The 24,458-nt window shown below is 42.3% G+C and overlaps 1 protein-coding gene across 8 annotated transcripts in view; it reads right to left on the bottom strand.

The window, feature by feature from the left end:
• The window catches only part of PRRC2C (proline rich coiled-coil 2C), a 71,008-nt gene that overhangs the window by 22,519 nt on the left and 24,031 nt on the right, over positions 1–24,458 (bottom strand). For 7 of the 8 annotated variants that reach the window (XM_075182469.1, XM_075182471.1, XM_075182470.1 and 4 more), the window contains exons 9-18: positions 22,357–22,444; positions 18,915–19,080; positions 13,874–13,957; positions 11,751–12,240; positions 8,186–8,463; positions 7,840–8,086; positions 7,190–7,403; positions 4,154–6,448; positions 3,206–3,444; positions 1,264–1,415 (exon numbers count right to left, since the gene is read on the bottom strand). In XM_075182469.1, the coding sequence (XP_075038570.1) occupies positions 1,264–1,415; positions 3,206–3,444; positions 4,154–6,448; positions 7,190–7,403; positions 7,840–8,086; positions 8,186–8,463; positions 11,751–12,240; positions 13,874–13,957; positions 18,915–19,080; positions 22,357–22,444 (4,253 nt within the window). The remainder of the gene's footprint in view (positions 1–1,263; positions 1,416–3,205; positions 3,445–4,153; positions 6,449–7,189; positions 7,404–7,839; positions 8,087–8,185; positions 8,464–11,750; positions 12,241–13,873; positions 13,958–18,914; positions 19,081–22,356; positions 22,445–24,458) is intronic. The other variant, XM_075182467.1, reaches the window with a different exon arrangement.

Here is a 24,458-nt window from a genome sequence, read left to right on the forward strand (position 1 = left end):
CGTTCTTGCGGGTATTACGGCACCGCATTAACGCGGATTTTCGTTCGCAACCCTATGGGCTGCGAACGAAAATCCACGTTATTGCGGTACCGTGTATTACGTTTCGCGGCTGTTCCGGCGCGTTACCGCGAATCCAAAAGCTAATTGAATATGCCCCACAATGTGGAAAGTAGTGTTCCTTCTGGCAATTGCATCGTCTCGCAGTGTCAGAGTTAGGAGCCCTTTCTTGTCGTGAGCCATATTTGTTTTTTCACGAGATCAGAGCGGTTCTACGGACTATTCCTTCTTTCGTTTCGGCTTTTCACATGAACCAAGAAGATTGTAGTTCCAGTGTTTCAGGTGGTGGCATCGGCTTTCGACCACAATTCCATGGAGAATTTAGATGTTGTCAGGGCTCTACGAACTTATGTAAGGAGGACCTCCCACATTCACACCGATTCTTTATTTATCCTTTTTGATTCACATAAAAAAAAAAAAAAAAAAAAAAGGAGAATGGCCAGCATAGAAGCAATCCATTGCAAGATGGATTACTGCAAACATTAGACAGGCATACATCAGTGCTAACCGGCCTGTGCCATGTCGACTTACTGCCCATTCCACCCGTTCGGTGGGGGCGTCTTGGGCAGCAAGAAATGGGGCCTCAGCGGACCAACTTTGCAAAGTAGCCACCTAGTCCTCGGTCCATACTTTTACAAAATTTTATCAATTCAATGTCTGTCTTCAGACACCAATTTTGGCTGTAGTGCTCTACGTGCTGGGCTTTCAGAGCAGTCCCACCCTTAGGGAGGCTGCTTTAGAAAGTCCCCATGGTAGCAGTGTCCCCCAGATAGGATGAAAGAGAAAAGAGGATTTTTTTTATACTTACGATAAATCCGTTTCTCTAATTCCATCTGGGGGACACTACGCTCTCCCTCTGCTCTTCTGCTGTATGTTCTTTGGTTGTTTGACCTATCTTCCTTGGGGCTTTATAATTAAACTGAGAAGCTACAGGGGATTGTACAGGGGACGTCTGTCAGCATGCATACATTAAACAAGTTAACTAGTTAAGTGCCAACTCCCACTCTTCCCTCCACAACCCATGGTAGCAGGGTCCCCCAGATGGAATCAGAGAAACGGGTATATTGTAAGTATAAAAAAATCCTCTTATTCACAACAGTGCATAGCATGAAGACTAATCATACAACAGGTTGTATTATTGATAAAGTGCCCGAGAAATTGAACTTATATACTGGTGTTCAGCTATGAGGATGCTTTACATTATACCTGTACCGTTTGCTCTTCTTTCTTTCGACGCTCTTCATCCTGTAATCGCTTCTGCTGCTTTTTAGAGACTACTTCTGTGAAACCATCATTGAGGTTTGACTGAGAGTCTTCTAATGTTGTTACTTCGGGATGATCATCTATAATCACAACACCTAAAGTGGAAAATAAACGTTTAGTTATTGAAGCATCTATAAAGAAAAAAAGAGTAGTAATATAGGATTTAAACATTTCAGTACTACAGGAGGCGCACAAAGATATGTATTTCAACACAAAATACAGCTGAAAGAGGTCTTTGGGCGACAACTCTGCCTGTACAGTAACCAATACACACCGGGTCGGACTGGGCCATCTCCCAGTAAGCCCCGACCCGGACCGCTCCCCTCTTCGTTGGTGGGGGTAGCAGGTAACTTTAAAAAAAAACAAAAAAAAAAACCTCATGTGACCGCGGCGCTCCTCGACTCCTCTCTGCTCCATTCGCACTGGACGTCACGCCCGACGTTCAGTGAGGAGCGGCGCAGAGAGGAGTCGGCAAGAAGAGAGAAGAAACAAGCCAATAGAAAAGGGAAAAGGCAGCACGACAGCGTGTGAGAAGGGGGTACAAGGCAGCATGGCAGAGTGTGAAGAGGGAACAAGGCAGCATGGCACATTATGATAAAGGGGGGCCAGGAGAAGGGGAGAGCAAGAGCATCATGGAGGGCGCAGCCTCATCATAAGGAGGCACAGCATGGTGATGAAGGGCACAGTAATGTGTGTGATGGCACAGCGGGCTTGTGGCAATGTAATGTGTGTGGTAGGTGGTGGCTAACTAATGGGTGCTATTTTGTTTGTGGGGTGAATGGTGGCCAAATTTAATTTTAAAGTGGGCACTATTAATTTAAGATGGGGTGGTTTGGGCACTATTTATTGAATGTGGGGCTGAGTTTGAGGAGCATGAGGTCTATTTATTAAACGTTAATATAAATTATTTAATGGCAACGACGGTTGCGGGAAATAGGTATATTTATTATACGTAAATACTATTAATTTATTGCTGGGGCTGTCTGAAGGGAGAGAAATAGGTTTATATATTAAATGGAAATACTATTACTTTAATGTTGGTGCTGGAGGAAGGCCTAAGTATTAATTGTGGGTCCTATTGATTTAACGCCGGGGCTGGTTGGAGAAAAAAAAATGGGCAATTTTGAAAATTCCAAATAGGGCCCCCAACGTTCCAGGATCCAGACAAGCCGCAACTAAAGAAACCAGCAGCCACAGGTGGTAAAAGTGACAAGAACAGGTAGGACAGTCTGTCAAATGTCTAGTGGGACAATCCCGATTTTTGGCGACTATTCTGCCCAAACTAAGGGGCAGGTCAAGACTGTATTCTTTATATACACACTGCATTCTTTATATACTACACTATAGTGCAGGCCTGTCCAACCTGCGGCCCTCCAGGTGTTGTGAAACTACAAGTCCCAGCATGCCCTTCCAGCTATCGACTGGTTGTCTACCGGCAAAGCATGCTGGGGCTTGTAGTTTCACAACACCTGGTGGGCCGCAGGTTGGACAGGCCTGCTATAGTGCTTGCTGTCCTTCGTGGGCTGACCACCCCCCCCCCCTCTAGTGTCTGGTCTCGCCTGTTTGATGGCTGGCCACACCACCTCTGGTGGGCCTCTAGCCTTGCAGTCCCCCGGTGGGCCCTTCATGCCCCAATCCGACACTGAATACACATACAATGAAGCTACACCAAAAAATAAAAATATCTGTTCCACATGGCCCACCACTTAGAACATAGATTATATGAACATAAATAATTTTCACAACTGAATGAAATGGCACAAATAAAGATACAGGCACTTTTATATGCAATTTAATGCATGTACAAATTGCATATTATTTGGGTATATAAAATCGAACAAGGAAAAGAAGTAGGTTTTAAGTAATGTAGCCAAAAGTAACATACTTGCATAGTTGTTCAGATCAAACTGTGACAAGGCATCCACCTTCTCTTTGGGCTTCTTTACCATCAGTTTAGGTTCTTCTTTCTTCTTGCCTAAAGAATTATTGACCCCTTTTGGTGGTGCAGAGGTACATCCGTCTTCAGAGTGAGGGCGATAAGGGTGGTAGTGGTGATGGTGAGCATTGCTGCCGCCTCCAGATGAATCTGCTGCATTCATCCCTGGAGTCAGGTCATCTATTGGCCTAGTGGTTCCATATTTAAAAACATATCAACCACACAGAAAAAAATCAAAAACTTTTTTTCTGTAAATTTGTATAGAATCTATAACTAAATGCATAGCTTCAACAGGGGTAGTACCTATTAACAGTACTGACTACCCCGACACAGAACAGAACGAATGAGGACTACACAGACCTGTGAAAAACCTACTTACCGGAATGCAGATGACTTCACATCACGACTCCGTTTTGGCGGCTGCCGAAAATGACGTCATGGGCAAACGCGACTTGGCTTAAAGCGGCGATGGACGGACTCGCCTGTCATTTATGTAATGTAAGTACTCTTTTAGGGGTTAGGGGTGTTAGGGATATTAATAATACTATCCCCAACACCCCTAAAAAAGTACTTACATTGCATAAATGACAGGCGGGTCCGTCCATCACCGCTTTAAGCCAAGTCGCGTTTGCTCATGACGTCATTTTCGGCAGCCGCCAAAACAGGGAGTCGTGATGTGAAGTCATCTGCATTCCGGTAAGTAGGTTTTTCACAGGTCGGTGTAGTCTTCATTCGGAGTCCTCATGTCGTTCTGTTCTGTGTCGGGGTAGTCAGTATCGTGAAACTTACCAACACCGGCTTCAACATGGTATAAAACACCTAACATATACTATAAAACAATGGTGGTTAATGCCCATCATAGCCAATAAGAACATGAGTTTGTAGCATTTGTCTTACCCTCTTTTTCCCCTCTGCAATGAAGTGCCACTTCGTCTTTCAGCCCTGGGTCCAGAGTAGTGTCTGCTTGGTTTGGGAGCTCCAGTATTTCCACGGCGATTTTGACGATCCATACCAGGTCTCTGACTAGAGAAACTTCTTTTGGCACTCTCTCTTTTGGGTGGTGACTGAGCTAAACCATCAGTTGCTTTGCTGGTGGCAGTCGATTGGATATTAGCTGATGTGGCTGCTTTTCTCTCATCCCTTTCCCTTCGCTCATTAAAGTCGCTACTTTCAGAGGCTGTTTCCCATTCCTCGTTGGCCTGGTCAGATGAGTTATGATTCGACAAATCTGGGGTTTTGTTACCTGAAAAATCTGAAGGGAGTTCATGAACATTGTTTGAAGCGGTCGCTACTTGACTAGAAGATCCGGGAACTTCTACAGGTTTGCCAGCATCTTCTCTCTCTCTCTCTTTTAAACGTCTGAACCTTGGAGGCTTATCCTGTCTGGGTGGTCGGGTAGGCCTTTGCCGCCTTGGTCTGTCCCTTGAAGGATCAAATTTGTGCTCAAATTTAATAGGTGGTCTCTTATCCCCTGAGGGTAATGAGTGCTCCCGATGCCTGTATTCCCCTTCATCCATTCGTGGAGGTGGTGGCAGTCTTGAATCGTGCTGCCTAGGAATCCACTGATTGTCCCTATAATTAGGTCTTCGTGGTGGAGGGGGACGTGTTGGTCGAATGCCCGGCTCCCTACCCCCACGTCGAAAACTTCCAGCTCCTCTGCCTCTACGGGAAGGTTCACCTTTTGGCAAGAAGCCAGGCTTTGTTCGGGAGTCCTCTTCCCTAGAGAAGTGTCTTTCCGTCACTCTCATCTCCGATCTTGAGGTTCCAGCTTCAGACTTCAAGGTCGAAACGGATTTGGGGGCCCTTTTGACTTCAGTACGCTCATCTCTACGAGGTTTACTTTTACTGGAAGTCTCCTTATCTGACAGAGGGGTGTCACTTGCACTTTCACGACCTTCACTATCAGAATCCGTTTCAGAACCACGTTGTCTGCGTCTCTTTGGCATGACCTCAAAATCGGAGCTCTCACTACGTGTTTCACTTTCATCCCTGCGCCTAATGGCCCCAGGGGGAAGTTGCTCAGAACGGGGTTTTGTGTCCCTGTAATGTGGGTAGTCCCGGCTTTGGCCTCTGCTTCCCCGTCCCCTACCTCCATAGGAACCCCTGTAGCTTCTTCCTCTGGAGTAATATTCACCCCGCCCTCGACCTCTATAGCCCTGATCGGGAAACCAGTCTCTGTCTCTAGCTTCCTTCCTGTTGTAAGCCCTTGGTGGCAGAACAGGTTCTCTTCGATGTGGTACTGTAGAAGGTGGGGGCTGTGAAACTAATGGAGGCTTTGAATCTAGTTTGGGCTTATCAGAGGGAAGGTCCTTGCTATCCTTACTAACCACTCTAACAATCTTTTCCTCCTTAATTGATTGACTGGCTGGAGTTGGCTGAGCAACAGGTTTGGGTACTGGATCAGAAGAAGTCTTTTCTAATAACTTTTCTGAATGCAAAATATTAGAATTTGACACTTTAGGGAGAACAGCAGATTCAGGGGATGACTTCTCTTGCTCTGCTTTATTGCCTATTGGAAGTGGACTGGGCGTTTGTTGAGCTGGTAGCAGTTTACGGTCAACTTTATCTTGTTTCACAGGTTTCTCATGACCAAGCTTCTCCTCTTCCTTTTCTTTCCTTAGTTCACGCTCCTCTTTCATGTCACGAAGTATGGGTTTTTTAATAGGGCCAGATCTTCTTACTGGTCTGTCTATGCAATCCTCCCTATTTCTAGATCCGGGTCTGGGGCCCCATCTTGTTTCAGATTTGGGTTTGAAAGGCTTTTCTATTTTTGTTATCTCGGGTGCCTTTGAACTTTGAAAACTCTCTTTTCTGTGTTTTTCCTCTACAATTTCTTTTGCAAGCTCAGGTGGCCTTATGGAAACTTTGGAGTTCATCTGTACAGTTTCCACCCTCCTCTCTTCCTGTTTCAGTGTATGTGCAGACTCACTGGATAAACTTCTGGTCAAAACAGGTTGGATATCAATGTGCTTGGCTTCTTCCACAGAGGCTTGTTTCTCTGATTGATCAATTCCTGTGTCCTTTTCTCCAGCTTGAGGTAGCTGAACAGGTTCTGGATGTCTCATAGAAGCACTGTGAAGATCCGGCTCTCGTGGTCTTGAGAAGAAATCAGATTTGTGCTGGGGTTCAAATGGATTATGGTCTATTGGATAGGTTTCAGATATTACATCATGATCCACAGATGTTTCAGTCCTAATTAAAAAAACATTAAACATTTATACTGAAATGGTTTATATAATAAGAAAGAACATAGAAGTTAACAGATTTACAGAACGACATAAAACAAATTAACCCCTTCATAGCTGGAGGGTCAGTTTTAGGTTTGGAGGAGTGTCCATTTTGTTAAGAATTACCTTATTGCTTACTACAATAATTTTTATATTGTTTTTCAACAGACTATTGAAACAAAACAAGTTAATTGTGTGGAACTACAGCTTAAGTGAACAATGTATTCTGAACCGCTCATTACATTTTGTCATATTTGGTATGGACTTTGACTGCTGCAAATTGCAAAAAGATATCAGAAATGTAATCCGATTGCTTTTCTGGTCACTGCAATATTAATAGGAGTAGTTTCTTTAACATTTGAATCAAAATCAGTGATCGGGTTGTAAATGCAAGCTGTATATTTTGAGGTTCACAAGTTTGTTTTTTAATGTGATTTCATTATTCTTATTTTTAACTTTGGGAAATCCTGGTTTGCTTGAGGACATCTTTTTCCCCCAGCAATAAAGCATTCAGTGTAAACTAGATATAAGAGCTGCTTCTATTAGGACACCTATTTCCTGGCTTTAAAAAGAGCAGTGTAGGGTAAAAGGGTCACAAGTGAGCAAGTGTTTGCAATAAAATATCTGATGTAACGTTCCTTGTCAGAGTAACATTTTTGCCAACACTATACAATGCACAACATCAGCCTTTGGCACAAAATTTTACCTGTACTCCTCGGGCTCTTCTGGTTCTTTTGCAGAGGAAGAAACCTGTGTGGTGTCTTGGTGTGGGTAAGGTTCAGCTCCCCACATCATACGAGGCTCAGAAATTGGAACACCATGGTCTCTCACAGATCGAGCCATGTGTTCATATGGTTCAGGTGCAGTTGTTGAAGCTTCCATTTGTTCCCGTCTCATTAGAGGCTTGGGTGGTATCATTCCTGTGCAAAGAAATTCCATATTGATTTATTTTGTACTAAATACGTAGAGTGCGTTCCAGTTACGTACTTAAGACAATGTGAAAATGAGTGACTAAAGATTTGAAGGCTGTGGGAGTCCAGGTTATAAACACTATCTGATAACCCATCGCATTATTAGCATTTACCCTACCCACACCAACGCATCCTTAAATAGTCTCAGTATGTACTCTGACTCACACTGCTTCCTCGTTTCGCCTGTGCCCTCTCCCAATTAAAATGTAAGCTCCCGCATCAGCATGACCCCCGCTGCCCTTTTCAGGTCTGCATTTATTTTGTCCACCTTATGACCATTTTATGTATGTCCTATTTTTCTCAATGTCCAGTGCTGCGGCGCCTTACAACGATAATAGTAATAAGGATACAATTCACAGAATACAAACAGTAACGCATATCATACCAGGATGCATCGGTGGCATATCCATGGCAGGCCTTCCAGACATCATTCTAGGATCCATGTAAGGTTGCATCATTAGCCAGCGAGGGTCGAAGGCCATGGAAGCCAAATGCTGAGGGTGTGGTCCTAAGGGCTGGTAAAGTGGCCTGTGCTGGGGTGGAGGCACAGGACTGCTTGAAGGTTGTGACTGAGCTGGCTGAGAGAGTACACCTTGCTGCTGTTGCTGCCACTGCTGTTGTTTCATCTGCTCCTAAAAATAGACAAGTTAATTGATAAACATCCATTATTGCTGCTTTTTGATACTGATTGCTAAATAGTCTACATATGTTAAACATGCACATAAATGTACCTGCTGTCTTTGAAACCTTGGAGGCAATGATTTCTGGAATTGCTTGGAGTATCCAGAAGAAACTGGAGGACGCGGTTGTGTTCCAGTTTCAGATTCGCTCTCAAGTTGTACTATAGGCGCTGGTGCCGGGGAGGGGGCAGGTGGAAGTGTAGTTACAGGGGAGCGGACTGAAGGTGGTTCAAGAACTGGTGTTGGCAGCTGGACAGGTACTGCTGGAGGAGAGCTCTCTCTGTCACTTGAGATGCTATCCTTCCTGGCAAATGGTGCTTCTTCTACCACTATGAAAAAAAGAAAAAAGAGAGTAAAGAAATATAACATGGGAAACCAATATAACAATGGTAATCTATTTAGGAGATCCACCCCAGTGCTGTTTAGATTAATAGTGATAATAGGAAAAGTGATAGGGCCTGCGCTCGGCTCTATATATCGATTTCCCAGCAGTTTCCCAAAAAACTATTTGGAAAGTGGGAGAAGCAGCAGTTCGATATACTTAGAGAGAATCTTAATGATAAATAGCAGATAAGAAATTCGAAATAAATGACTAATGGTAAAAAAGTTTAAAATGTTAAGACATGTTTGGCCATTAAAAAGAACACATTGTTTTTTTTTGTACAATGCTAAAAAATTACTAACCTACAGGTAATGTTGATTAGACGATTGCTTAATATAAATGGAATATACAGACTGATTTATTTTCTGTACTTCTTTTTAAATCCCATTATCGGAGACTGCAGGGCAGAGGTGCCCAAGTTCGGTCCTCAAGAGCTATCAACATTTCATGTTTTCTGGACTTCCTTAATGATGCACAGGTGAGTTAATCTATTTGTGGAAACAGGTGGAATAATTGCGGAGCCGACCAGGCAGAAATTTTGAAAACATGACCTGGTAGCAACTTGAGGACTAGGTTTGTTTCAGCCCCTAGGAGACAGAGTACTGGAGAAAAACAAACAAACATAAAAAATAAAAAAAAACTCATCCTCCAACCTCATTCCCATGTCCCTCCACAGTTTACAACAAGCCCAGCATGGAGACCAAAAAAAAAAAAAGTAAGAGTAAGTGGATGGGTTGGAGTGTCACCTTTGCCCCAAGACATACTAACAAGAAACATTAACTACTACGGTTGATTGTGATGTCAGCAAAGAGATGACGGATAATCCCGATATAGAATAGGTCTGCAGGATTGTGGGAGCAGGAAATAGCCCACTTAAAAGGACAAACAGAGTGTGAAATTAAAAACTCTTCCCTTCTGGACAGAGAGCTGTAGGCGCCATACCACTTAGCAGCAGGAAAGTGGAATCACAATGATAGCAAAACTGACAAAAACTCCTTAACCAAATCCTGAACACCTTGGTTCCTTACCGACTCGTTCCAATCACCCAACTGGGTAGAGTCTGAATCCTCAATCACTTCCCCCTCTTACTTCACTACACTTACTTCAGAAGACCCCTCTGAATCTGACCAAAAAAAAAAAAAAAAAAAAAAAAAAAAAAAAGAGTATTTTTGTCGCTTGGTTTTAGGTGTCACAATACTTGGAGGGTCTAACAACCTATTCAAGCGGTCCAATCTCTTTCCCAGGTAAGCTGGCTCCGCCTGGGCCGACCGAGGGGTAATAGAAGCAGTCCAAGACATATCCCCTTCAGTAATCTGTGAAACAGCCGTCACATTGTTTGCTGAGGTAGATGGGGGAAGACCCCATAGGGACCCCTACCACTATAACCGCGGTCTCAGTCTGTCTGTTAATAAGCTTGGCTAACATAGATGCAGACTGTGCCAGCTAGGAAACCCATGCAGGCTCCTCCACTGTCACTGCAGAAACCCCCACTTCACACTGCGCACACACAGCCCCCTGGTCCTGCTGACTCACGGGAAGTTTGGCAGCACATTTAGAGCAAGCATAAATCTTTACTTTAGTACTTTTACCCTTATCAGACAGAATGACAATTTTTTTAAACAAACACACAGTCACCACACAGAGAGAAAGACTTGTATTACTTGCTTGTACCTGGCCAATGCCCACAAACAGTAAAAGAACTACTTTATGTGTCCCAATTATGAAACTGTGATGTCTGACTACTCGCTTAGAGAGTTTTATCAAAGAAATCTAAGTGTTTAAACTGAGAACAACAATTTCCTATAAAAAGAATATGCGGAATGTTTCAAACAATAAACCCCCTTAGCTGAAGGATGGTCAATTGCAGAGGGGGAGGGAGTCAGCCATAGCAGAATATAAAATTCAACAGACTGTCCCCAGTCTCTGTCAAGATACACTGTGCACTGCAGAGTACTGACGCGAATCCTTCTCGCTCTGGAAGGTAAAGTGTTGGGGGAGCCTATCAAGAGGCCTCACCCCCACACAGTCAGACAGTAATCTCCCTTCAGGTCTCCATCCGATGTACATAGTATCTCTTTCTCAGTGCTCTTATCGGATCTGCTCCTTCCAACCTATCCTTCTGACTGCGGAGATACAAGCCCCCCTCTTTTGCCAGTGGCAGCGCGGACCTGATGGGAGGAAACTGTTACAACCTGTAATCCTGCGGCTGTCAGAGCATTAAGGGATGGGCACAACCCAAACTAACAAGGAATTTCAGACTCATTGAAGTCACAGTATGTGTGCGTGTGTGAAAAACGTTGGAGGTTATTGCCCACACCTGCCAGGACTAGTCAGACTGGTGGTCAGTGGTCCAACACACACTTCTGGCTGTAGTGCGCACATAGTGTCTTTTGTAATAGGAGAAAAATAATAGGACTCCAAGAGCCGGATGGCAAGTAAAAACAGTCGGGTGGAGCACCTGGGAAAAAGGTGCTGGGGAGATCACTGGGTAATATTTTGGTTATACAAACTTATTTGTAATATAATGGACTCTTTAGTGGCATGGTTTGTACAAATCGTGGCTATATAAAAGCACTACGTCCATAAATTCACGATTGAGTTTAGAGAAACATCAACTTATTTCTGAAACAAAAACAAATGGCCATGCTTATAAAATTTACATAGTGAACTTCATTTGCAATAGATATACCCACCAGATGTTACTGTGAGACCTTTGTTTTTAAAGGTTTAAAGAAATATGCAAGATAGGAACAATATTCCCTTGAAAAACACATAAGTAAGCATATCTGCTTGCCTTAAAAGAATAGGTCAACCTCCTTTGACTTTAAAACATCTGTGGCAAATACACTCTTGAGTAAACTACCTAATGATTACCATAAGTTTACAATGTCCCCTCTTTTTACTTGTGAAAGCTGCATGGCTAGTCAATCCCAAGGGAAAAGATACCTTAACTAGGAAAGTTGCTAATTTGCAAAGCAGACCAGCCTTATGCTCATCTCAGACACTAGTCACAAAAGGGAGACTAAAAAAAACAAAAAAACAAAAAAACATTACACTCTGCAAGATACTAAGTCAAACACATTTAGATACCTGCATGTATCAATTACAAAATCAGAGGGAAAGCAACCTTCTACAGATAAGAGCAAAAGTATTAGTGTCTGAAGAACTTCTCATTCATTTCTACAGAAAAAGGCAAACAAACAAAAAAACCACAAGACAGACAGAAGACAATACCTAAATCTGAATCCCTGTCTTCCACAACACCCGTGCTTTCATTCTCATCTGGAAGTTCTATTTCTGGCTGAGAGAGTACTTCTACTTTTCCTTCCTGCTGCTCAGGAGACTCTGGCCTCTCTGGTTCTTTTTCTTTCACAGGCTGTTCAACCTCAGGGACCTTCTCTTCTTGCAGAGGAGGTTCTTGAGGAGGGTCTTCTATTACAGTCTTCTCCTCATTTGTCTTATCTGCTGTTGGCTTTTCAGAAGAGGCAGGTAATACTGTAGGAGCAAACTTCTCATTCAAACGCTTTAACTTTTCCGCACATGCAGCTTTCCTCTGTTCTTCCATTCGCCTTTCTTCTTCTTCACGTCTTTTGCGGGCTCGTTCCACAGCAGCAGAGACCTCTGCCTGTTGTCTACGCCTTTGCTTCCACATCTCATCCTCACTGGGACGTGATTGCAAAGGTGCCGGTCTAGTTGGGGCCCCTGGGTGGCCTTGAGAAGGGTGCTGAAAATATATAAAACCAAATATTAGGTTCAGATGTGATTTCTTTGTTTATTGTATTAAATATATTTTTCCTTTACAAAACAATAAGTTTGTTCTTTAAATCTACCATTGCATTTTATATATGTCAACATTGGACTATAATTTACACTTTATAGGTAGGCAGATGCACTTATACAAGTCAAAAATTGGGCTCTGCAGCTAGATTTATGTCGCTACCAACATAATAAAAACTACATAATACCCTTCTGTGATATGTTAATCTACTTCAATAAAAACCTTTCATTTAATTATTTATTTATTTTTAAAAGTTAAACAGCAGTACACGTTGATACACTATAAAACTCAACATAAATACAAAACAAAAAGTTTGCGAATCCAAAACGGACGAGTATGACTTACATAACCTAAAAGCTTGTAAAAAAAATAAATAAATAAAAAACACACACCATAAACCCATTTTTCCCCCATACGATTGCTCTAATGAAGTTATACAGATACATTTTAATGCCGATTTAACTTTTATGTGCCTTCCTTGCAAGAACTGCTGCCTTGTCACTAGTGCCTTGAAAACCGCTCTGAGTTTCAGCACACCAATCAGGAGCTTGGACTCTGGAAGAGTCCAAGAACTCTGGAGCACAGCCTCCCATTCCCAAAGACCGACATCCATAATCACCAATGTCCAGTCTCAGTGCAGCTCCACAGTCACCAGCAGGGGGAGCAATAAACACACCTCTGGAGACACTCTGAAAGTATGTCAAGTCAAAAGATGGAAAGATAGGGATACTGGTTTCACTTCAAAATCAACTTTATTTTGAATGCTCCCAAATGGAGCTGTGCAAATTGCATTGCCTTGAAATAGAAACCATATTTCACAGGACCTTCATATACAGGTGATCCGACACCTGTCCACCTAAATTTTTGCCAGTCACCACTCTCTGTACTCCAGTGTTCCAATGTCCCCCGTTAGGATACATGAGAAATCATACTAAAAATCAAGAGTAATTTTTTGCCACGATAGAAAACCCAAGTCTGCAGATGGACTACTATTTTCCACATTTACAAGCTCCCATGTGTTCAGGCTCATAGGAGCGAAAGGTGAAAAGTTCCAAGGGTTTAGACAAACCATCTCACCACACAAAGCTTTCTACAAAAAAAGAAGAAGACCTTAGGATTATTAGAGTGCAGCTTCTCTCTTTTTCACAGTACATTTTCCTCCCCACTTACCTGCTTTAAGCCAGCATTAAGTGCTCTAGAATGGCAACAAATCAGTCATATATAAAATATATGGGGGGTAGAGAAGAGGTAAGAGCACTATCCAGTAGACTGATTGGTGTATTGGGCACAGTACTTATTGGATCCTCATTGAGCAAAACAGTTTGTTAACTTTGTCTAATTTTAAAAAAAATTAGACAATGTTTAGAAAAACAGACATTTGGCAAATTTGGAATGTTCCTTTAAATTTTAAGTGCCTGACCATACCGCTCATTAATGGTAATCTTAAAAATAGAATGGCAATAATGACTGTTTGAAGAATATTTAATCAGAAATATTTATTAAAAGTAAACGAATATTTTACAGATCATCTCACCACAATCACTAACTGGGTTCACTAAAATAAGTTTAAAAATCATACCTGTTGAGGAGCATTCTTTGTTTGCAATAGAGAAGGGATAGTTTTATCAAGTGATAAAAGGGGTGGAGGCATCTGGCGTCTCTCCTATTACAATGCAGAAATAGAATAAAAATTTAAAATCATGATTAAATGGTCACACAATATAAATCAGAGTCTGGAATTTTGAAAGAGTCTGTGGGCACGATAAGAAATGCTTGTAACGGAGGTTGGGATATCTATCAAGTTAAGCACATTCCAATACAACAGAACAAAATGTCAAACCAATGACTAGATGCCAATAGCAGCCACTTAGCAGAAAAAAAAACTGTAAAAAGGACAAAACTTGAACTAAATAAATAAAAAAAAAAAAAAAAACGACAAGAAAAGATTTTTATACTTATAATAAATCCGTTTCTCCGATTCCATCTGGGGGATACTGCTACCATGGGGTTGGGAGAGTGGAGGTGGAGTTGGCATTTAAGAGGTTAGCTTTGTTAATGTATAAATGCTGACAAACCCCGCCCCTCTGCAACCCCCTGTAGCCTCGTCAGTCCAAGCATAAAGCCCCAAGGAATGGGAGACAGCCCACCAGAGATCACACAGCAGAAGGAATCAGAGAAACAGATTTATCCTACGTATAAAAATCCTCTTTTCTTTTTCATCCTATCTGGGGGACACTGCTACCATGGGGACTTTCTAAAGCAGCCCCCTTAAGGGAGGGACCTGTCTGACAGCCCGGTACGTAGAGTACGACTGCCAAACGCAGAGTTTGCTGGCGCAAATACGTTCAATTGATAACATTTGGTAAACGTATGGACCGATGACCACGTGGTTGCTCTGCACAACTGGTCAGCTGAGGCCCCATTTCCTGCAGCCCAGGATACCCCCACTGAACGGGTAGAATGGGCTACAATACGATCTGGCACAGGTCTGTTAGCCCTGACATAAGCCTGTTTAATAGTAGAAGTTAGCCACCTAGCAATCGATTGCTTAAAGGCTGGTCCATCCTCGTTTTGAGAAATGAAACAAAACAAATAAAGAATCTGTGCAGCAAATCATGTATGTCCTCTTGACATAAATTCTTAGAGTCCTGACCACATCCAGAACGGTGGTAATTGGTATCCCGATGCTGGGGATACAGACACCCAATACCACTACAAAAGGCGCTGCATTGTGACAATTAATGTCACAATGCAGCGCCGGCATCCAGCCTCTTCAGATTTTACAGCAGTCGTAGAGCAGTGCCTCCGGGGATGTCCTGCGTCGGGGAGAAGGTAAGTATGTTTTAATAAGTTCGTTCAATACCCGCTTCAGTCTTCTTTTGTAGTGGTATTGGGTGTCGGCATCCCCAATATCGGGAAACCGTACCCAACCTATCCAGAGACTCCTTGGAACCTGTCCTTGAAGACTGTGGGCCACTCTTAAAAACCGGAACCACTATTTCTTGGTTCACATGAAAGCTGGACACCACCTTTGGCATGAAAGCGGGAACTGTTCTGAGAACCACCGCATCATTGTGAAAGGTAAGATATGGTTCACGACATGAGAGTGCACACAATTCTGAAACTTTACGAACTGATGCAATAGCTAGTAGAAATACGACCTTCATAGTCAAGAACATTAATTCTGTGGTGTGTTCGAATGGAGGCCCTTGAAGCATATTTAGCACCATATTAAGATCCAAGGGGTACGTTGGAGGAACATAAGGAGGCTGGATATGTAGGACTCCATGCAAAAAGGTCCCTACATCTGGCATGTCTGCCAGTCGCAGGAGGAAATATACCGAAAGGGCAGAGATCGGTACTTTCAAAGAGCCTAGATGAAGGCCTGCCTCCAAGCCATCCTGGAGAAAAGCCATAACCCTTGGAAGACGAAAAGGCAGCCATGTGGCATGTTTGGTTTTCACACCATCTGATGTAGGTTTTCCAGATGCAGTGGTAAATATGTGCCGAAACTGGTTTTCTAGCCCCCAGGAGGGTGTTCACTACTTGTGGAGAGAACCCTCTGGACCTCCACAGGCTGGCCTCAACATCCATGCCGTTAAATTGAGCCGAGGCAATTCCCGATGTGTGAATGGTCCTTGCGGAAAGTCTTCTAGATGAGGTAATTTCAAACCCTGACCTACCGCTAGCACCAGAATTTCTGCGTACCAAACTTGCCTTGGCACAGCGGGAGTCACTAGAATGACTGGGCACCCCTTGTTTAACTCGAAGAACTTTGGGAATCATAGGGATGGGAGGAAACGGGTATCACAACCTTAAGTCCCCTGGCCTCGTCATTCCGTCAATGAGACCAAAGGGTCTCTTGCTCAAGAGCAAAACTGAGGCACCTTTCTGTTGTGACGTGATGCCATTAAGTCCGGCATCCCCCAAAGTAGGACCAGATACTGAAAGACCTCCGGATGGAGCAACCATTCTCCCGGCAATATTGCATGTCAGCTGAGAAAGTCTGCCTCCCAGTTTTGGATTCCTGGGATAAAGATTGCTGTTATAGCCGAGACGTGGCACTCTGCCCAGGTCAATATCTGAGCAGTCACCCTCATTGCCCTAAAGCTCCTGGTGCCCCCGTCTGTTGACATAAGACACTGCCGTCACATTGTCGGGCTGCAGACAGACTGGATGTCCGTGAAGAATTGTCTGGGCGCTCTGTAACGTCATTAGCATGGCGTTTAGCTCCAGAATGTTGATGGGGAGTAAAGCATCCCAAAAGGTCCAGTGAACCTGCAGCCGTAACTGAAGAACCACAGCCCCCCAAATCCTGTCAGACTGGCGTCTGTGGTTACTAAGATCCAGGACCATGGGGCAAAGGACCTCTCCCCACTGTCAGATTGTCCACCATTTGAGGGAAGCCTTTGCCTCTGGAGACAATTGTACCAGCCGTCTCTCCAACTTCAGATGGGATCCGGACCATTTTTTTTTTAAAAAAGGTCCCATTGTAAGCAGCGCGAGTGCAGCCGAGCATAAGGAATGGTCTCAAAAGTCGATACCATCTTTCCTAACAGATGCAGGCACAAATGGACCGATGGTCTGCTGCAGGTCATAACCCGAACAGTCAGGTTCCTCAGTGATTGAGATTTGTCTTCAGACGATCCCTCCAATCAGAGAGGTTCAGAAGGGGGTTAGTAGATCGGTGTCTCTTATTTTTTTGGTAAGGGCGCATCCAAGCCCATCAAGTCCTAACTAGGGAAGCCTGTTCTCCTGTAGGAGGTTCTTGTGAGGCAAGGACAGATGGAGCTCCAGCTTGTCCTAATTCAGTGGACTCTGCGGTTCCCGTAGTCCCGCCTATCACTAGGGGGTCAATAGCTACTTAGGTAGAGGGGAAAACTGCCGTAACCACTGGAAACACTGTTGGTTTAGATAGCAGCTTAATAAATGTCTCAACCCCGTGTCAGGGCATTAGCCCGTGCTGGCATTTCCACCAGTAGCGGTGCACTAGCCTACATGGCTAGGGTACCCCTGCTGCAGTCAGCACAAAGCGCCCCCGGGTTCTGTAGTCCCATTGGTAACTTATAGCTGTTCCAAGTATAAAGATAATATTTTGCCCGAGGTGCCTTTCCCTTATCAGATATTTTTTTTTTTAAAGGTAATAGTATAACAGTAACAGAATGAAATACAGGCAATCAGTCACAAGCAAACAGAAAGATACTAACTAATCTATGACAGAGTCAAAAGTTAGCATCTCTTGCAAAGGCTATGTGTTATGCAATTAGTATTCTATATTAAAAAAATGCTATTGCAACAACAACTTTATTTCAATATACCTCTATCTATAATATAGAGATATAATAAAAGTGGTACTTAGCCTTCCAATCAGGCTAAGATTCTTATAGAGCAGGAGAGGTCTGTCAGCAATTCAGTGTCCCAGAGAATGTCTGCAGCTCTTTCCCGGGCAGTGTTTGGCACCCTTGGAAGAGCCCACTTGCTTCAGACTGCAGGGGGTGGAACTCTCTTCTTCGTATCCTCCAACTGCAATTTTTCCTGCTGCTCACAAAGTGATCTGTCACATCTATATTTTGCAGCAGTCGCTGATAGAAAATTCCTGGTGGCCGTTTTTTCAGGAGAAACAAGTGCTTCCCTCCTTTTCTGAGGAGGGGACTTGGTGTGTTCCAATATGGTGTCTGTATAGTTAACAGAGCACACTGCTACAAAATTGAGCTAAATATTAGAAAAAATTAATATGTCTTCCTGTAACCTAAAGTAAGCCCAACTCCCTTGGGCACTTAATAAAGACTGAAGAGGCTACAGGGGGTTGCAGAGGGGAGAGGTTTGTCAGCATTGATGCATTAAGTTAACCTGTTAAATGCCAACGCCACCTGCATTCTCACAATCCATGGTAGCAGTGCCCCCCAGATAGGATGAAAGTGAAAATAAAATTAGAAATTACACCCCTATCAAAGTACAGCTGGCAGATGAAAAGTAGAGCACATCAGAAGCTGCATTGTGGTTCTGGAAGGATAGAGCGGCAGGAGCTTCACATGGGGAAGTGTGTGGTTTGGGGAACTAAGTGGGGTTTGATCTGCCTGAAATGACCTTTGATTGAATGGCGATCCAGGGATTGATGTGGGAAAGTGCAAGTATTGCATTCTTGGGTTGTAGTGCAGGAGCAATATTTTTCCTCCTATATCCGACTTTGCACACTGTGGTCAGTGTTAGACATTATCTCACTCCTTCTCAAAGCATGTCTCTTCTGATTTGCTCTAACTTTTTATCTACATTCTGAGAGATATTTGCATATCTCACTTGTTCAAAATCCTATATGATAACCAGGTGCACAGAGAGCCATCTGTGGATGATCTGTTCTGACATAACCAGTAAGGTATTTCAGACAATAAAAGAAGGGCAGCATAATGTGGTTCCTGCTTGTCTGCAACATGTCCCTCCCCCTTATTCAGTTTAGCTCCATTTTAAACACAAGACAGAATAAAATGAGAGATAGCATTTGAAACATTTATACTGCTAAGAACCAAATATATATTGACATTTTGGATAAATATTGGTCTGTTATAGGGTACATGATCACCGCATAAATAGAAAAAAAAAAAAGAATAAAGAACAAACCCAACCTGTGAGTCAAGAGGTGGACCTTTACCAAGAAGAGACTTTTGTACCGATGTTACGTTTGGTGCTTGGGAAGTAGTGGTGTTTGGCCGTTCTTCCGGTTCCTTGCAAACCTCTGAATTTTCATTCGGTTTTACTTGGATTTGCTCATTTTTTGAGATCCGATCGTCCCTATGTAGATGAAAGGATAGTATAACATTTTAACATTTAGACATTAAAGATCTCAATAGGAATTTCTCACATTTATATTTCTGTTCAGGAATGTACCAAAAATACTTCCAATGCAATATTATATATAAAACATTCAATGTATTGTTAAGTAAAGTACTATATTACAGGGTAGCGATAATGGCATAAAATCATACTAACCCCATTTCTAAATTTGCCTTTTATTTCCATAATTGAAGTTTTGTGATATGAACGTATACATCGATCAGCCACAACATTAAAACCAGACAAGTGAAGTGAATAACATTAATTATCTCATTACAATGGCACCTGTCAATGGGTGGGATATACTGGGCATCAAGTGGACAGTCCGTTCTTGAAGTTGATGTGTTGGAAGCAGGAAAAAAATAATAAGCGTAAGGATCTGGAGAAACTTTGACAAGGGTCAAATTGTCTGGCTATGATAGAAAGGTGTCAGAACACATAATGCATCGCAGTTTGCTACGTATGGGTCTCCGTAGCTGCAGATGGGTCAGAGTGCCCAATGGGCATGTGAGCATGGAAAAAGGTGGCCTGGTCTGATGGATCAAGTTTTCTTTTACATTATGTGGATGGTTGGGTGAGAGAGTTGCTTACCTGGGGAAGAGATGGCACGAGGATGCACTAAGGAAAGGCAAGCCGGCGGAGGCAATGTGATGCTCTGGGCATTTGAGAAACCTTGGGTTCTGCAATTCATGCGGATGTTACTTTGACTCGATCAAGACCCAGAGGAGTGAATAAGACTGCAGCTCTGTTCACTCTAGGTCCTGACGCAGGCAAGATGCATCCTAGTCTCCCTTTCCTGGCACCTCTGCTGGCAGTCTCCCCTAAAAATTGCTTGTCTGCCTTTGGCAGCAGCTACAAGGGGCACATTATTATTTTATCGGCCCTATGTACGGCCTCATGCCCATTTTTTTTATAGGGGGTCGGGAGTGAAGCTCTATCAGCCTCTCCTCCCTGCCCGCCAGTTTATCTCCGCCCCTAGACACGAGCAGCGGGGGAACGTAAACAACAATCACGCTCATTAGGAGGCGATTCCGTTGTAAACAGGAGTACACGCAGCCTGCGCAATTATTCTTCTTGCGTGGGGACTCTAAAAACTACAGCCATAGATGGTGCTGGTGATGCACGCTGACTGCCAAACAAAGGCATCAGCGTTCCATGGAGGCAGCCATATTGAGGGAGGTCTGTAGGAAGGACGGTTTCTCTACTTCCTGCCACGGAAGTTGCCATCTTTCATTGCTGGAACACAGAGATCTCGTGCTGCATGCTGCTCCTCTGCTGGTATCGTTGCACTCTTATTGTAATTTTTTTTTTTTTTACAAACAATTGTATTACTTTACTAGACTGTTTACACAATCAGGACTATTGTTCATTGTCTTGGGATTGATGTATTTACAAGGATTTACCTGGTATCGAGACCTGGTAACATACGTTTCCTTTGTAGTCAGACTCTAGTTCTCAGACTTTTCTAAACGTTAAGAATACAGTTTTTACGGTGTATATTCCATTTAATTTGTATAAATTTTAAATATGTCCGAGAAGGGGACTTCCAAAAACAAAGGATCCTCTGCTATGTCTGCACTGCATTATACCTGTGCCAAATGTAATGCTAAATTATCTGTTGGACAGCCTAAATATTGTTTTCAAGGCAACGGTATTTTCCGATGGCAGTGGCCTCTATAAGCAGGATAATGCTCCCTGCCACACTGCAAAAATTGTTTAGGAATGGTTTGAGGAACATGACAAAGTTCAAGGTGTTGCCTTCAAATTCTCCAGATCTTAATCTGATCGAGCATCTGTGGGATGTGCTGGAAAAACAAGTCTGAGCCATAGGGAATCCATATCGCAGGTTAAAGGACTTCAAGAATCTGCTGCTAACATCTTGGTGTCAAATACAACAGGACACCTTCAGAAGTCCTGAGAAGACCATGTCTCAAAGTTTTACAGCTGTTTTGGCTGCAGGAGGGGGACCTACAGAATATTATGGTGGTGGCTTTAATGTTGTGGCTGATCTGTAAGTTTTCCATGCACAAAAGAGCTTACAATCTAAGAGGTGTGGGGTACACTTTATGCATAAGTTATAAGTGTTCATGGACACAGCACAGTGCAAGGTCCAGGTAACATACAGTTGATATAATTTATAGGTCCTGTATAAACTTCACCAGAGTAAGAAAATTAGAGGTGAATCCAAGATGGACAAAACTGACTTAGAGACAACATTTCAGTGCCATTTTCTGTCATGCTACGTTTTAGGTCTGCACAAAAGCATGGCCACTATTCAATCCCCATAAGACCAACACAACAAGCTTTAGTAATTTGTTCTTAGCAACATTTAGGTTTACAATCTACCTTATGAATGATTAAGGTTCTCACTGGTAAAACAGATAAAAGTACTGGAATAAGTAGAACCATGTTCTATGTGAGCAGACACTCCTAATATTCGATCTTGCTGTCATATGACCAAAAAAAACCAACGAAACAAAAAAAGCTATGGGAAGCAATATGCAGCTTCAAAAATATGCATTCCTACCGCAGAAGAAGTTCACAAATGCATTGCAACTGTTTAAACAACAATTGAATTAGTATAAACAAGAGTGTTGTGGAACAATTACATAAAGCATGAGAAACAGAGGAAAATCTCAGTTTCCAAGAACAGGGAAGGAGGGAGAAAGTCCTTGAGAGTTTCCACATTACAAGCTAACTTAACAATTCATTAAAACTGCAAGTATGGGCAGGTGGGGGAGGAAAGCAGAGATTTACTAGAAAGGCTTTCATTTTTAATTATATTCATTTTGTTAACTTATGAACCTGGTAGACATTTATTTCAAGTGTAGGTAGTATGTGCCTTTTCATAAAAAGATACCCTGTAATACTGTCTAGTTACAAAGTAGAATATTAAAAGCTTTGGAATGGAAAGGTGTGAGTAAAGTACTGCAAGAAAAAGAAAAAAAAACACTATTCAGGACAGAAAGAAAATTAAACTAAAGATTCAGCACTTATGTTCATAATCTGAAGTAACAAAATACTGGGAAAACACTGTTAAATAGTAAAACAAATATTTGAATTATAAAAAAAAAAAAGTAGAGAGAGGAAATATACAAATTAAAATCCATTGAAAAAATACAAGATACATAAACCTACATAACCTCTTCATATATAGATTATAAAGCTTCACAGGTGGTACACCATGGGTTTCGAATTAGATGCTACATATAAAAAGGAGTTATGGTAGATTACCAGCTTTCCATCTTCTCTTTCTTAGGTGAATGCTCGTCATCATCGCTGAAGTTTAACTGCTCAGTGTAATCTACTTCACTTTGTTCACCTACAAGAGGGGAAAAGAATATATAAATAAAAATTTCTTTTGTGCAGCAGTCCAAACAAGCAGCTAAATACTCTTCCAATAAGGATCCATGTGCAGATCAGGCGTTCCAATCCCAAATTACAAAAGCAGGCTGGGCACACAAGAGAACAGCACTAAGGGGGCTCAAAGGCAACAACATTTAGAAACAGGGTCAAGTGCCAGACCAACAAAGCGAATGAGAAGGGTGGCCAAATGCCTGCTTCTATTAAACATCTAGAGAGCAGGTAGACTAATTGGAATGGAGCACACAAGCGCATCAATGAAAAACAGAAATTTCTTATTACTTGTTATATATGGTTATATTGACATTTTTATTTGTAAAATTTGAAAAGTGGAGATGTTGCCTATAGCAACCAGATTCTAGCTAGCATTTTGTAGAATGTACTAAAGAAATGATAGCTAGAATCTGATTGGTTTTTCAAACCCGCCAGAAAACGCTCCGCTTGATACATTTACCCCCTGGTCTTCACCTCTAACACCTGTGAATTAATGGACTGATCTACTCTACATGTGGGTGGTATTTAATATGGTTAGTAATTTCCTTGTAATATATTGTCTTGACAAAAGGGGAACCACGGGCACTCCTGAAATTAAGATTTTATTTTTTTTATTAGAAATCCAGTGCACCAAGTCAACATTTCTTGCAACAATGTCACCTTAAAATGAATTGGGAAACAAAACTGGATTTATATACTTACATAACATCCTTTTCTATTAATCCATTTGGGGGGGGGGGGGGGGGCACCAGGGACAGTGGGGCAGAGTGTAGGGGGACAGAACTTTTACACTTGACCCTAGCTCCTCACCCTCAATACCCCTTTTTAGTTAGGCCTCAGTTTATGTTAAACAATGCCCCACAGAAAAGAAGATAGAGAAACGACAGAAAAAGGGGAAAAACCAATATCCTCCTGGGGGTGGACTGATCGGAACGCCTTCTTTCTTCACCTTCTTTAAGACCCTCGGGAGCATGGCTACTGGAGGCAACAGGTAAACCAGGTGGAACCGCAGTGAATAGACATGGCGTCTACCAAGAAAGTCAGAGGATCTCTTGCACTGGAGCAGAAGAGCTCGACTTAGTGGTTCAACAGAGACACCATCATGTCGACGTCTGGTTGACCCCATCTGCTCACCAACTTGTGAAACTTCCGGGTGAAGAGACCCTTCACGGGATGACCGGGTGTGCCGATTTAATTCAACTTAATTTTAATCACGATTTTTATTTTTTATTTTAAATCATTGATTTAAATACCCATTAAAAAAATCCAAGGTTTTAACAAGCTTTTAATGGTAATTGACATACTGTGCAATATGGACCATAGTTCTCTGACCTTTGATTAGCTGTTCTACTAATAAAAGGTCTGTAGGGCTAGTGCTTGCTGACCTTATTTAATTATGACTCATGTTATACAAAGAGGCACAGGTAACAGATAAGTCCAGACAAGAAACAGATAATTCCAGAATCCAGAGAGAAAGACCAAACACTACACCAGTATTTCAAGTTCAGAGAGAAAGGACAGTTGAAAAAAAGTAACTTATCACTGTTACAAATTGCAAAAGTCATGGCCGGCAGAAAGAAAGATCCTGTATGGATTTATTTTACTAAAGAGAAAACTGAATCGGGAAAAGGAGTTAAAGCCCAATGTAAAAAACTGTGGTTAAAAAAACGATGGGGTTGGTTGCCAGAATGAAAAAAAAAAAAAAAAAACACTTCCAAAACATTCACTCTGGGCCATGGGGCCCAAGATGAAGAAGTAGAACTAGTCCATCATGGAAAACAACAAAGCTGTAAAGCTTGTGTTTCATTTTAAGGCATTCAATAAACCTAATGTGTAGGCTCATTCAGATTTACAAATCAGACAAGGCAATTTCCAACTATTGTAACTTAACATCACTGCTGTTTCTTTCCTTTTGCAGTTTGTGTTATGATTAGTGTGTAGTAAGCTGTGCCATGTCATGATTGGCGACACTGTCAAGT

Source organism: Mixophyes fleayi, chromosome 8 (assembly GCF_038048845.1).
Source record: "Mixophyes fleayi isolate aMixFle1 chromosome 8, aMixFle1.hap1, whole genome shotgun sequence".
In the NCBI taxonomy this organism is placed as follows: Eukaryota; Metazoa; Chordata; class Amphibia; order Anura; family Limnodynastidae; genus Mixophyes; species Mixophyes fleayi.